The sequence below is a fragment of the Athene noctua genome, chromosome 4 (genome assembly GCF_965140245.1).
Source record: "Athene noctua chromosome 4, bAthNoc1.hap1.1, whole genome shotgun sequence".
NCBI classification, from domain to species: Eukaryota; Metazoa; Chordata; class Aves; order Strigiformes; family Strigidae; genus Athene; species Athene noctua.
The window spans coordinates 79,853,991-79,869,528 of NC_134040.1; the positions used below are offsets into that span (position 1 = coordinate 79,853,991).

Below are 15,538 nucleotides of genomic sequence, written 5' to 3' on the forward strand. Positions count from 1 at the left end.
GCTCAAAAGCAGTAGCATGTAATGGGCCAGCGAGCAAAATGGTTCACTGGCTTCTTGCATCAGAAACTTTATGGCAGCTAACAAGGACAGAAGGGAAAGGACCAGCAGAATTGATACACCACAGAACTTACAATGGTGTCTACACCTGCTTCTGGGAAGGGACTATCTCCTAACACTGACAATTTTTATCGAGTGCAGTAATGTAAAACTGTGCCTGCGCACAATTCAAACACGTAAATACAAGAAAAGGCAGAGAATAACTATATTGAGTATGCTATCTGAACACAGAAGCCAGGATTTTAAGAAATTAAAATACCTTATCAATATTAGTTGAAGTGTATCCTTCATAACACACCATGGAGTCTCCTCCACTTGCTATTGGGAATTCTAAATTGTCATGTCCCGGATCCTCCTCTATATAGAGTCTTGTCAGTTCCTCTGTTGCATCTTGTGCTCCTCTGAAGAAATCTGATTCTTGAGGCTTTGACTGATCCCCTACATTAACTGACAGATCTGGAGCACAGATTTCCTCTTCATTTTCAGCAGCTGCAGCTAGCACTCTGGAGACAGAGCCACCTTCATGTGGCGAAGGGATGTTACAGATAGCACCATGTTCACCTTCTGTTGCAGTATCTGACAAGTCTCTAGGTACTTCACTAACTGAAGAGTGAAGTATACCTCTCAAGTCATTATCTTTTCCTGGTTTGGTATTGTTGCTGGTATGCTTATATGCTATTTCATGAGAAGAGCTAGTTGAAGATGAGACAGACGTAGATACAAGAAAGGACAGAGGAAGAGCTGCAGGAGACCCGAGAGAGACCTCTGTATTTGGAATAAAGTGATCATCCTCGACTTGGTGAGTGCTGTTACCTGGGGAGTTTGCTACAGATTGGGATGTTGTTAATGCCAAGGAACTGAGTTCTTCTAAGTCACAAAGAAAACTGTCTGGAAATAGCGGAGGCGGTAAAATGCACACACTTGAAGGTGAAAAACCAACAGTCCTTGAAGACCAGTCACTGGTGGCAGCCTGGAGAATCTTTTGATCAGTGCATGACCAAGAGGAGGAAAGGTGTCTGGAAAGTGGGGACAGGGCTTGGGAAGCCAACTTCAAAAATAAGAAAAACACGGGAATTTAAATAAATAAATAAGCATGACAGAGAATTAGGATATGAGTAGACTGGAAAAGAAAAATGTCTGTGCCATCATCTGGATTATAGGGTGTCATTTCAGTGAGCACAGGTGTCTGAAATCATTACTACATGAATCAGAACAGCAGGACAGACATTTGAAAAATGAAACTGTATCAGGTTTTGGCTTGGGGCTTAAATGTCAAACATTAAGACAGATTTGAATCATTACATTATGAAGGCAACCTGCATTTGATCTGCTAAAGTTATGTTACTTATGGTGCTCTGTTAGTGAGCCTGTCACAGGTTATTAAATCATACAATTAATATTAATTTTCCTCGAACCATTACTATTATTTTGTGAATAGCGTTTCCAGAAGTATACTTCAGAGGTCATGAAGTGTTTCTTTTAAACTGTAACAACTGACACGATTTCTAATTATCCTAATGTTAACACTCCTACTTTTCCTTAGTACTTCTCAGTAAATGTTTAAGAAACATCTTTAATACATAGCATACTTTTATTAAGGCATAAGCAGCTACAGAAGGCATTTTTTTTTCCCAAAAATAACCCTATTAGTTCAAACTGACATCAACATTTGTGAAAGGTACATTCAATTCTAATTGAATGTAGGCAGTCAACAACACTTTTTAAATAGTGGCAGCACACTACACAGCAGTGTATTTTGAGTACCGTTACATAATATTGATTGAAGTATCCTTCTGGTAAAAGAAACGTCCTTTTGTAAGAATGAGAGACTGGTGAGTCATACGTACACAGCATCAGTAGATATCCATTGCTTCAGTAAATACTGAAAATGCATTTTTGTTACTATTAATCCTCAAAATTAAAATTAAGTGAAAAAATATTTTGATCTCATTGTTAGAATTATCCAGAATAATTAGATGTACATCTCTAAGTTATCTGAACCGCTTTAGACTTTAAGTATTACTCTAGAATAGGAAAATAACTTCAAAAGGCTAAATTAATGTGGCAGAATAGGAAGGTTAATTTACTTACCTTCTGGTTTGAGTTTTATTGAGGCAAATAGCTTTATTTTATAGTTAGACAAACCTTTGTCACAGAGTCTTCTGTACCAAAGTAAGCAGTACAGACTGATACAATGCAGTCTGCTAAAACAGAGCTAGGCTGTTACAAGCAATACTCAATCTCTTTCCCTCATCTTTCCTCTTGAACAAGGGCCTCTGACCTGTGGTTTTAAGGTCAATAATACTGCCAAGGAGACATTGCAATCTTTAGTTTCTCATGGTTACAGGCGGCACTAGAGCTAAAGACATAGATGGTCTAGGCCAAGTTAAGGAGAGCAAAGCTTGCGTCTGACTTGTATTGCTTATTTATTTTTATTGACATTAGGCCAATGAAGTTTAGCGCAATTCTCTAGCAATAGGGAGTGATACAAGCTAAAAAACTCCAAAGAAATAGGAAAATGATACCAGTAATGGTGGTAAACTCCAAAACACCTTCAGGACTGCGGAAGTCCTTCTAGGTAGTCAGGAACAAGATGTCTTCTTACAAGGTATTGCCACTTCTGAATAGTTGAATTCAGAAACAAGATGTCTGTTTAAAAGTGTCGGCAGAGGCTTTTTTTTTTTTTTTTTTACTGCTAGAAATGCTAGAACCAGATGACTGCAAAAATTTCCTGTGTTACAAATAAGGCTTCTTCCACCTTCTTCCTCTGAATGTAAATGTTCTGAAGAATCACCTGTGCTCAACAAGGGTTACAGGGTTTACACAAACACCAGCTTTAGCTGCAGGATGCCTTAAGAGACAAGCCTGCTCCACAGAAAATGGGGAGGGAGGCATCTCCAAATACAGAGCTCTAATATGGAGCACCTAAGTTGCCTCATACTCTTGACTTGCCTTCAGGAACCTCTGGATCCCTGTAAGAGGCCTATAGCTTAGGAATACCTCAGGCTCTAGTTACAGAATCTGATGCTACTTCTATTCAACAGTTTTGTTGGAATGGAGAAGAGAGGAGCTAGTTCTCTGTTGTGACACATTCCAGAAAATCAGACAAGACCTGTTCTAGCAACTATCCAAACCCAGCTAATATTGTTTAGTTGTAAGCAGTATTTTCAGAGGCCACTGTTGTCTATAAATGACATCTTTTGGTAGCTGTCCCCAAAGCTGCAAAAAAATGTGGAATTTATCTCAAAGCTGAAGCACATAAATGAGCACCAGTATGCAAGTATATGAAAGTAGAAAAGGGGACAAACCCAACTGAAACAAATAGAGATTAATAGCAGGATAAGAAGTTTATAATTATGCACAAACCCCACTGCTTATGCTGAAGGATAAACAACAAAGGTAAAGAGAAAGATTCAGAAAAACTTCCGTCTTGAGCATTCAGAATCATTGATAATACGTTAATGCTCATCACAGTTTGTATGCAGAAACTTTCTTAGTTTCCATCACTGCTGAAGAGGTTATGTTCCCTGCACAGGTGACTGAAATCTCACATGTGAATGATAAATCACAACACAGGAATCTTTTTGCAACATCCTGTATTTGTGGTTGTTATACAAAGTAGAAAGGAATTCAGAACCTATGGCAGACATTTGGTGTGAAAAATTACAACTATAAAGGTTTGAATCCAAGTTCATTGACAATGTGATGACATTTGCCTCACTACTAAATGAAACAATACTGTCACTGCTGTTGTACCGCCCCAACGAACCTCTGTTGTACCAACAGCCTCTTTCTCGAGTGTGAATGGCAAAAGGAGGAAGGTTATAGTACAGAATCATTAGCTGTTCTCCTTTACTTTGAAAGGCACAGAACTGGTCTTGGCAAGCTGTGTCCCCACACAAACTGCTCGCCCTCTGCGTGCTCATGGGACTGCAGCCTTTTAGGACAGCTGTGTTATGGGAATGTCTTCATATTGCACTATGAAAAGTCTGCTAGACATATCCTTAATGTTCAAATTCTGTCTAAGATTCCCAAATAAATTTTGTTCTATTGGCTTGATTTTTCTGCCCAAATTCTGCCTGGCCCTACTCTCAATAATGTAATAGCTAATAAAAAAAAAGAGCAAAAACCCTGGAAGAATCCAAGACACACACTCAGCTATTAAAATACTTCAGTAACAAGTCAGCAATGCAATTCCTTTTAAACCCACTCTAGGGGTGATAGCAAAGAAAAAAAAAATCCTTACCTTGCTTGAGCCTAAATGGTGTATTCTGTCACTAGAATAGCTTTGGGGTATTGGAGGATCAGAGTAGTCATCAACACTTTTTGATGCATTCTTTTTGACGACTTCTACATAGGATACTGGGAAGATGCCTTGTCTGTTGGTTCCTGGTATTTTACCTTCATACCAGTTTTGATCAACTTGCTTAAGAAGAATTACTCTGTCTCCCTGAAATACATTATGAAAATAAGTTATCAGCAGATACACTGTAAGTTCATTTTTTGAAAAGCAGATATTATTTGAACACATAGTAGTATTGTCCCTGCAGTGCTGTTTCCCATCAGGCTTGAGAATCGTCTCCATTTTCACATTTCTCCTCCAATTTATAATAACCATGTATACAACCACCATTCCAGCAAAACAGGGGGCTAGTCATGCACAGCAAATGCTATTTTTTTATCAGAGGGGAATCTCGGGTAGTCTCCTACTCTTTGTTGGGGGATTAACATTTAAACTTTTCTCTGGAATGTGACTTGGTTTAACTGCTAAACTACTAGCTAACAGCATAACTGTAATATGCAGTAGTGACTGCTACGCCCACTTTTCCTTAAAAGTGATAAAAGTTAAACAATGAAATCCATGAAAGTGCTTTGTTATCAGTAGAATTGGAATAAGTGGAAGTAGAAAGTTAAAAAATGAGTTCATGGGAAAGATGAGAGAAAGAATTGCTTTTCCTGTGTAAAAAAGGTGGGTGGTGGGTCACTTTCTGTTTTTAGAGAGCTTAGGAACTGAAATGGAAAATACCAACTTCCTATTCAAACTTTTCTCTGTAGTGAAACTTTGTGGGCTACCTCCTTCTTTGTTTTACATGATGAGCTTTTTATCATGTGTTTTTTTGTAACAAATCCTTCCCTCTTAATTTTGTGTTCTCTTTGGGTTTCTGTAATTTTATTTCTGTGGTTCATTTGTGGAGTACCCCAAAATTATCTTTAGTGGGATGGAACAAAAAAAACCCAGTGCAAGTTAACTTTTAAAAACAATCCAGAACCGGGCTGTCAAGATTACAAACACCACAATAAACACAAAAGATAATTTAATAAATAAATAAATCATCAAACTACCCCCAACCCCTACTTTTCTTAAGTTCCTATTCCTGATTTTCTTCTAGACCTCTTTGATGCTTACCAATCTCAAATGAGTGGAAAAACACGCATTATCTTCAGTGATGCTGGATTATGCTCTAGGTCAGCATCATAAAACTGTATCCTTAACTCTTATTTGAAAAGAAAAACAAACCACTGAATAACTTAAAAAAAAAAAGAGGCAGAACTTTACAGTGGATAGTTGTAAGTAGTATATACTTTTTAAGTATGCAATATCTGCAATAATAAAGTTTCTCTACAGTGGTAACATTCCAGTGTCTCTCAAACCTCAGAAATTAAACACTATTTTGCTCATGTGCAATAAAATATAACCACCAGGATGTGCACAGAAAAGATAAAAGAATGTTATACAAAGGAGAGTGTTATGAAATTAAATATTTGCAAGAACTGGTACATTCACAAAAATATCTGAGCCTTTTTTTCCTCTATTTTTTCTGTATTTTTCTATTCTATATTAAAAACTTTACCATGGTAGGTGTAACACCAAGAACTAATTATTAAGAAAAGGAATGCATAATTGAAATGAAAACTGGAAATTCAGGTGGGCAATTAACAGACTCTTGCATGTGCTAATCTACCACACATTTCAACTATTTGCAGGTGGCTGTGAAAGACTGCAAGCCAGTAAGATACTGTGTTAGTATGTCAGTAGTTTCCTACCATTACGTTGCTTTGTGCATAGCAAATACTGAATGCAGAGTGCACCAGTGCACAGTATTTACTTATATCTTAATTCTGTGTAGCAGTAGATACTATAATGGTATTTTGATAAAGAAGTTCTAAACTGTACCTTCCTCAGTGATAACTCCACATTTGTGTCTGCACTGAAATTGTATTTGGCAACGGCTTCTCCAATCTCTCCAATCTGTGCAGGGGGAGGTGGCCTGACAGGCTGTGCTTTTTCTGGGAGAAAAAGTTTCTAAGGGAAAAACCACAAATTTTCATCATTCCCATGCAGTTTGTGAACCTATTATCCAAACTAATTCAAAAAATTAAAACAGAGAACAAACCTCGACATAAGAAATTGGGAATATTCCAACTCTTCCATGGTGCTCACCCTCATACCAGTTTTGATCAATTTTCCTGAGGATATAGACAGTATCTCCTTTCTTAAAGGACAGCTCTCTGTAACAAATTTAAATCAGATGTTTATAGCTTTACATTTAACTCTTCCACCTGCATAGTTTCTGAGATCTTTACAGTTTGGAACTGAAACAGAATGTAGCAACTAAACATTTGAAGACAGTGTCACAGCTGTGGTAAATTCACCACTTGATCATACCATATAAAATGAAATTATTCACATCTATGAATCCCAGGTTCTATCTGTAAGTTATATAGGCCTGCTTTACACTGGGATACCGTAGAGGTATTGCTAGTTACTACCAGAGCACTTAGTACAGGGTCTGCATGCAAGTATGATGTCTTCTGGATTACCTCTTTAGATGATGCTTTTATGACAGGCATCTGAGGAGTATTTGGTCAGTTCTTTATAAAAGCAGTAGGGAAAAGTGTGGAATACATCCCATGTCTCTATGGGATCCACCGCCTATTACTACTTTTTTTTTTTTGCAGCAGCAGCACAGCTCGGTGTGCCTCTGCTCTATGCATTTTTCTTTCAAGACAACTGTTCAGAAGCATGAAGAATTTGGGATTATGTTCTCACTATTTCTGATACTTGGGGACTGTGATATACTTAATGTTGGATACCAAAAAAGAGAAATATCCAAATCATTAAGAGTATTTTCAGGCCCTGGCCTGAGAGTTCTTTGCTGTATCATCCATTTGGTTTTTCAACAGCTGATCTGCTGTTCTGATAATTCAATTTGTGAGTTTTCTACCAGACAGAGCTAGTATAATTCTAGTGTCAATGTCTGGCCTATCTAAAGATCATTTAAGTGCCCTGGATCATCCAAACAACAGGAGGAATGAAATATAGACACTCTATTTTGTTTCTCTCATAGCCTGAACCAGGGTTTCCTGATTTTGTTTTTCTTATGGACCATTGTGGTTTGTCTTGGTATGGGACATGTCACGTCCTGCAGAGAGCCTGTGTATCAGGACAGACAGGAAGATGCTGAAGCACTATACAGAATTTTGATAAGCACACAATTTGTGACAATATTTGTCTAACCTAAATACAATTCACAACAAAGAGCATTCAGTGGGTGACCCTCAGGACCCATGCTCTAGATGGCTGAAGATGCACAGCCATTCATGTGTTCAAACAAATACAATGAAGAATATAATAATTTAAGACTTTTTTTTTTTTTTTTTTTTACAAAATAGCTTTTCACACAGTTTGCTAATGCAGAGACTACTGTGACAGCAAGCAGGGCCCTCTGCTTCCATGGCATTTGCTGTTGAAACTGTCTAGAACAGCAGTTAGCTGCCACAAGTGCTAGAGAGAGCGTTCTTGAATTATGAATTCTTACATGAACAAAAGTCTAGTACTTACTTAGAAGTCTGAGCTTTAAAGTCATACACAGCTCTAGCTGGCAGTTTCTGAAAAGTAGGCAAAGTGATTAATACAGTCAGGTAGTATTACCATACAGTAAACATGTTTCAGCTTTTAAAAAGGTGACCAAGATCCAAAAAGAAAAGAATGTGTGCCTTACAGTGGTTCTTGCAGTAATAGGCAATTAAATACACAGCTTCCTTTTTTTAAGGCAGTTAGGTGCTTGGGTCTTATTATTTTAAAAATAGAACTAGCAGCTAAATTTTAATACAGACTGCTTTGCAATTTTATGTTTAAGAGAACTACAAAAGTAAAAAAAAAAAAAGTTAACTAAATGCCAGTGTGACTTGTAGGCAACTAGATCTTCAGGTACAATGGAAATTCACATGCTTAATATTCTTCCGTTAAACTTGTTATCTTTAGGCTAATTTCAACTGCATATACTGCCTCACATTTTATATATACATATAAACAGGGAAAATTACTCTGACAGCTGGAATAGGTTGGGAATATTTTAAATTTCTACAATCACATTCATAGTTTTAAGAAAGTCTGAGCAACACAGGACTTGAAGGGATCTCCCGAGTCACTTGTGCAGCTTTTGCTATCACAGGCAATCACATCATATCATTCCTTTTATATATTTATCAAGTTCTATCACCAAGTAGCTGTAAGCTTCAATTATGTTTCAAGAAAACCTATTAACAACCCTAAGTCTCCTTGCCTGTGAGGTTGACACACTTTCACTGTTTTCAGAGCTGTGCTGAAAACACAAACCAATCTGACCCAAGAGCCTCACTCATCTAGTGTCTGCCTCTCCCGGGTAATCTGCACGAGATACTTCAGAGGAAGATGAAAGAAGTGATTAGCAGTCTCATGTGTGGATATTTAGTTAAAGGGATTTAGTCTTCCTCTGCAAGTACTTGCACAGATGAGATTGCTACATTTAAAAAAATCTCTCTCTAGGATATACTAGTGATAAGAATGAGCTGATTACGGTATTTCTGAGAGATACTATTTGTAATGATGTGAGGGTGCACACGCTTATTTGAGAGGAACAAAAAGGGACCCTTGTAAGTTTTGCATTTTACCTTTCTTCCAGGCCAGATCTTCTTGACTGGGTTCCCTCCCTTCTTATCATCTAAAGGCTAGCAAATTTAGCATATCTAGAGCATTATCTTTGCTATAATAAAAAAGTCCCCAAAGTTATTACAGGGATCCTGTCAACCTGCATTTTGTAATACTAATACAATTTTCCATTACAGGTCTCCTTCAAATAACATAGCCTAAATTTAAAAGCATTTTTTCTGTTCACTGCTGTTGCTAAAAACAGTCTTTTAGATGGGAGGGGATATTCATATAAGCAACTGTAGCTAAGCCCTTTTCACTGTTTCCCAATTTTGGTACAGCTGTTCTGCAACAAGTAAATAATGGAAGAAGGGGGATAATATTAAAAGAACAGAAATTAGAGGTCGCTCTTAGGATAAGTGGTTTTGTCTAACACACAAACAGCAGTGGTTTTGCTTTTTCTAAACAAAAATAATGGTGAAATACCAATGTTCTTTCTATCAGTTTTGAAACCACCGAGGCAGTTCTTTGTGTTACGCTCTGGTTCTCAAAAAAGCCTTTCCCTGGCCACACCCACTATTTTTCTCTGTCCCAAACACCCACTCCGATCAACTCTGACAAAGCCTATCAATGACTAATAAACTTATGTCCACATCTAAACAGAAACAGAAGACACAGCTTATTTTACAAAGCTTGATATCAATTTAATTTCTTGAAGTACCAATCTCCTTAATGAAAAAGAAGGATCCTGTCCTATCCTGGTCTGTAACATTACAGTGTCTTAAAACTAAATCTTGTCTCGGGTAAGTTACCAATTTTCCATATGCATATTGCTGCATTATTTATTGTTGTTTCACTACCTCTTTATCTGCAGTTCCTCTTCTCTCCCTTGGAGTACATCGTCCCACATCAGTGAAAGCAGAATAGCTTCCAGGCGACTCCTGGTCTACTGAAAACAGAAATTATGTGAAACTATGGTAAATTAAACAAACCATTCATATCTGTAATGCTGCTTGGTTTCATTTAGGGGGGTGAAGAGATATTGAAATCTATTATTTTACCTTTGATGGAAAAAAAAGCACATAATATGATGGCTAAAGTCCACCTTTAAAGAAAAAAAGATACTAGCTCTCAAGCAAAGGCAGACTGTCCTCTGATCCCCAGCGGAAGAATATATGATAAAGGATCAAGAGAGCACAATTATGCCTCGCTGTACAAGGGGATGCATCCCTGCTGGACCAAATGGAAGACGTGACAGCAGTACTAGAACTTCATCAGGTTGCATGAAACTGTTTTTTGGAATGCCAACAATATAAACACATAATTACATGCACAAAATACGATTAAAGCATGCTTCAATGAGAAATAGTGAAGAAAAATGGTTTCCTCTGAAGTAATCTAAGATGTATTTCTACTTTACCAGGGGCACGTGTTAGGCAGCACAAGGAAATTTAAAAGGATGTTATTTCATAAAAACAACTCTGTTTTAAGAGATGGAGTACAAATCATTACTCACCAATCTATGTGGCAGATTTTCTCTAAAGCACAGTTGACTAATGTTTATTGCAGGATGGTATATTACAGGACGGTGAATACATCTTTTTGTGTTTTAATACAAATAAAATAAAAATCTTACACTTTTTATAGCTCTGCAAGTTCCCAATGTGAAATTAAAATATAACAGAATTAATACAGATCAGAGGATGAAATGAACTACCTCTTGACTTCTGAGATTTACTATTTTAGTCTCCTACTGCCACAGTGATACTTGCTAGTGGAGGCATCACTGATTTTTGTCTTCCTTTGACTTCATTCACACAATTTGTTCTTACCAAGCCAATACATTTCTAAAGAAGTTCAAGTGGAAAAAACCCAATTTAAAGCATCTCATCCACTATGTTGGTGTCTTACAGAAGAAAGATGTAAATAGTCTTCAGTGGGCTGTTTCCTAAGCCACAAAAATTTGAGGCTATGATAAATACAGTGGAGGCAAAAAATTGAGATAATTGTATTATTTATGTCATTGGTGGCAAACATGTCATCACCAACAAGTATATCACAGTCCCAATTCTGGACACCTTTCTTGATATGGCATGTGTCTCTGAATGAGGTTCTATGCTCACTGCATAAACCTAAAGATACAATACTATTTTTTTTCTTTAAGCTCTAGAATAACGAAAAGGACATGGGAAGGAATGAGTGAAAATGCAGAAGCTTTAGGAAGAACTATATTATTTTTATGCAGCTCCTTATGCAGTCAATATTGGTAGTTTTTCAGTGGGTTTTGCTATGACCTTGGGGTCTCCATGTGGATGGTGGCTGTAAGAGACGCACACAGATCCAGCAAAACATGAAACTTCATTAGAAGTGGAGCTCAGCCATGACTGATGCTGATTGAAGTCAATGAAATATTCTGCTATATTCATTCTCCATGCTACTTTAGAGATATTAATGTTGACAGAGAGTACCACTTTCTTCATGCCAGGCTCCTTCATAGATGCAGAAGTTATTAGGAATCCCTGTTTGCTCTGCCCTGTGGATTTCCTTATTTCCAATGACTGGAAAATTCTCGTTTAGCAGCTGTGATATGTGACCAGTGCAATTTCCAACAATTTCAGTCTCATTGTGTAGTACTGCCTGCCAGAGTTAATCATGATCAGGCCTCAAGTATGACTAATTAATTCTGAACTGCATTTTATAGCTGGTTTTTACCAAATTCTCTGTTCTCAATATGTCTGTTTTAACTAGCTACAAAGAGATGGTAACAGCTTCAATTCTGATTCCTCTTGAAGTAAATATTTACTAGTGTGGTACTTGTAAAAGTTACAGAAAAAGATGTGAGATCAAAGGTAAGATGGATCTGATCAAATGTTACATAATTGATATATTAAAGGCATTCTCTCTTACATCCATTTGTGATTTCAAGAAGAGTTTTGTAATGTCATCAAATTCTCAAAGATGCTCTGTCACAGAGGGTTGTATGCCTAGAAGTAGAATTCTTTAACACAGAAATACTACCATTTAAAAAGAGCAATAAATTACAGACTTGCCAAAGGTGTTAATCTAAATCATCTGGGGTACACCTTTGTGTACTCCTGCTATGAATCTAGTTTGCTTCTTTTAATAATGCAAGGTTAAACTTTAAAAACGTTTTAAGCTCAAGTAATTTTTTTTGAGAAAAAGAGAAGCAGAGCAATGAACAAAAGCAGTAACTTTAAAACCAGATCACTGACAAGACAGACTTTTAAAAAAAGCTATACTCACCCTGACAATTTCATTCAAGTTTTATTGAAAATTTCCCTTCTAAGAGGATAGGAATTTTCTCTAAACTTCATTGATATATTAAAATTCTATATGAGAAGAACTAGTTTTGCTGCCACAGAAATTGGAAATGGTATTATTTGAACAGTGGAAATGGAAATTTCCTAAAATGACCTTAAGGTCTATTCACAAAATGTAATATAAAGCAGCAGAGTTCATGTATTTTAATGAGAAAACAGAATCAACTTTCTATGATACTGGCAGAATTAAAAGCATTTTTATCACTTACATGCACCAAAACTATACAGTACAATGTTTTAGATGCTGATTTATTTATATATATATTTTTTAAATAATAAAGGAAGGGCTATCTCTATATTGTTTTTACCAGCATCTTATGATGCATGCATTTACTTTTTGTAAGGTCTTTTTCTTGAGGAAAAAACCCACATTGCTCAATTTAATAAACCACTGTCATTTTTAGCACTCATAATCTATTAGTTGAAATACATTGTTAATCCAGTTGTCCAGATTACTGTATTTTGTGAATAGACGGCAAATTTATCCTCATCACCTATGCAAAAATGACATCCTTCATTAAGATTTTTGCGGGATGAAAGCTTCTTATAGACAACACAAATAAAAATGGAATGAGAAAGGGTGGGAAATACAGGGAGTCAGGCTGGATAAGTAAATCACAAGGATAGAGGAAGAAAATTAATCCACCTTGGAAACACAGTGCACTATCATTGTTGTTAGTTGCGTCCATGTCTGGAAAAGAGGCACTAAGAGGTAATCTTCCACAATCATTCTGGTACAGTGGGCAATGGATAGCACCATCTGGAGGCAGTGGATGAAAAGGCTGGTGCATGGGACTCTTTTTCAGAGCTTTAAGAGATGAATTCCTTTCTGGAATGTCTGGAAGCAGCTCTGTAATAAGTCTGTGTAATATACTGTTGTCAGGCAAGCTTCCCCTTCTTTTTTCAGCTTTAATTTGGTCACAGATGTCTTTAAGTGCAGAATCGAGTGCTTCAAATACGGATGACTTGCATTTTTTCTTTTCAGTTTGTTTTTTAGGAGCTGCACTTTTTTTCCTCCGGAAAGGCACTGGACTGACTAGGAATGCTATCTTAGAGAGGCCAGATTCTGTTTCCTGTCTCCTTGGATCTTCAGTGGTTTCTTGTTTAGCCCTTTCATGTTTTAGCATGGTGGTGAAGCGGGTGTAGGATGCTGGACATCGCCCTTTGCAGGAGCTGATGAGATGCCGGTGGTGGTGGTGGTGGTGATGGCCTGATCCATAAAAGCTTTCAGATGATGTGAAGGAAAAGTGGTCAAAGTCACTTTCACTACAAAAGGATGAACCCTCTATCTGAATAAAGTCACTGAGGTCAGAAACCACTCCATCTTGATCGCTGTCTGAAAAATCCATATGCGATCGTTGTGGCTCATCACTGGTCACTTCAATATGAATTGGCACGAGGGTTTTAGACTTGTAGCTCTGTTGTACCTGAGAGGGATGTCTGCCTTGATTTTCTTCTTCCAGCAAAGATTCAATAGAAAATCGCCTCTTTGGACATAAGCCATTTTTAGGAGGCTCTAATGTAACAGTTGACAACATATCATCACCTAGGTTCGGCATCGATTTTGACTTCTGAATTAATTTTTCAAATTCAGATATTCTGGTTGGCACCATGTCTCTGGGAACCTCTTCAGTAGAAGATTCTCTCCAGCCTTGAAGAATACCTTTGTGCTGTTCTTTTTCATACTGCAGTATTCTGGACTTCACAGAACAAATCACCTCAGAATTCATCAAGTCCTTGCGATTGATGCGGTGCATCTTTTTGTACATTTTTAGGAAACCCGGGGCATCGTGTGCAGATCTGTGACGAACTCTTGGCCTACTACTACCATGACTCTCAACATACGGGGAGGCCCAGTTAATTGAGCAAACTTCCTTGGAGTCCTCCTCACATAACAGAGAGCCCATGCTCTCAGACTTGGCCTGTGCATCAGGAAAGCTATCACGATCATCTGTTAACAGATCATCGCAGCTACGAGATTTTCTCTTTGGAGAAGCAGTTTCTTCTGTGCTGCTCCAGACTTCTGCATTTTGACGAGTCATTTGCCATCCGTTCTTGTAGCTGATTGCCCTTCTTGAATCATTTGGAACAGCTAAATGTTGTCTGTAAGTGCTACAGTAATCTAATTCATTTGAGGTGTTGTGGTTGTGCACTGAATAACTTAAAAGGGATGGATATACTTTGCTAATATCCCCACCTTTATAATCCATGGAGCAGCATGGTAAAAAAGAGACATTGCCAGAAATTAAAAGATTCAGAAAGTTGGAATTAACATCAGTAAGTATTAGGAAAGACTAGAAAAGAGACAGCAATTAATGCATCTATTAATTTAGGTCAGTACATGGGTTGCTACAGCCTGGGGCAGCAGAGATAATAAGTTATTTTCCAGCTGTAAAAATGTACTTATGATAATTTGAACATCAAAAAGAATTCCTTATGAATTATGGAGATTTTACCCTCCACCCTGCCCCCCCCTCCCCAGCAACATAAGAAAACAAGTATTAATACTGTTTTTGAAGCCGGTCAACAGACAATAAAAGCTGCAAAGGATTTAAAGATGAAGCCAAACAACAAATCTAAATCTCAGTCAAATATTGACTTTTCCACCTGTGCATTCTGAAAGAAGCTGTTCCGAATTTTTGAGCTGAATAATGCTCAGAACTCACAGCAACTGCATATTCTAAGATAATTAAGATAAAGATAAATCTATACAAAAATCAAATAGGAAATTTCTCCCAGTTGTTCACAGGCAGCATAAGTAGCCTGCATTTTCTCTGTGTGATAGCACTGAAGGGAGGGGTGTCTTTTACAGTTTATGGAGGGCAGAAAAGGCAGCTGAGGAACTGCTATATGTGTGTAAAGGAATATCTATGAGTTTACTGAGCCTAGCCAGCATGTAGAAGAAACAACAGCCCTCAGATTGACTTCCACAACAAAGCTTGAGTTTTCAAGCAAGTTTTGAGACATATTTTTATGTGCATGCTACATCTAGAAGTCACTATGAGACAAATTTGGAACTGTCGTCTCTCATACTTGTCCCAAACTTCCAAAAATGGTCTCAAGTGACAACATTCAGTTCAGGTCATGCTTCAAACAGCTTAATGGGCTTTCTAGAACAACTTGAATCTGGATCAGAAGCTGGAACACTTGAGTTCAAAATCCATACTGATCAAACAGCTTATAATGTGCTGCTTCTTTAGCAAGAAAATTTTTTTCCAAGAAAAATTAA

The 15,538-nt window shown here is 37.4% G+C and overlaps 1 protein-coding gene across 16 annotated transcripts in view; it reads right to left on the reverse strand.

Moving 5' to 3' along the window:
* Nucleotides 1-15,538, reverse strand: part of SORBS2 (sorbin and SH3 domain containing 2) — an 86,413-nt gene that overhangs the window by 11,337 nt on the left and 59,538 nt on the right. For 10 of the 16 annotated variants that reach the window (XM_074905850.1, XM_074905849.1, XM_074905847.1 and 7 more), the window contains 6 exons: nucleotides 12,956-14,506; nucleotides 9,829-9,914; nucleotides 7,901-7,947; nucleotides 6,453-6,567; nucleotides 6,233-6,361; nucleotides 4,304-4,507 (listed from right to left, as the gene is read on the reverse strand). In XM_074905850.1, the coding sequence (XP_074761951.1) occupies nucleotides 4,304-4,507; nucleotides 6,233-6,361; nucleotides 6,453-6,567; nucleotides 7,901-7,947; nucleotides 9,829-9,914; nucleotides 12,956-14,506 (2,132 nt within the window). Of the gene's footprint in view, nucleotides 1-4,303; nucleotides 4,508-6,232; nucleotides 6,362-6,452; nucleotides 6,568-7,900; nucleotides 7,948-9,828; nucleotides 9,918-12,955; nucleotides 14,507-15,538 lie in introns of all 16 variants that reach the window. The other 6 variants (XM_074905854.1, XM_074905858.1, XM_074905851.1 and 3 more) reach the window with 2 other exon arrangements.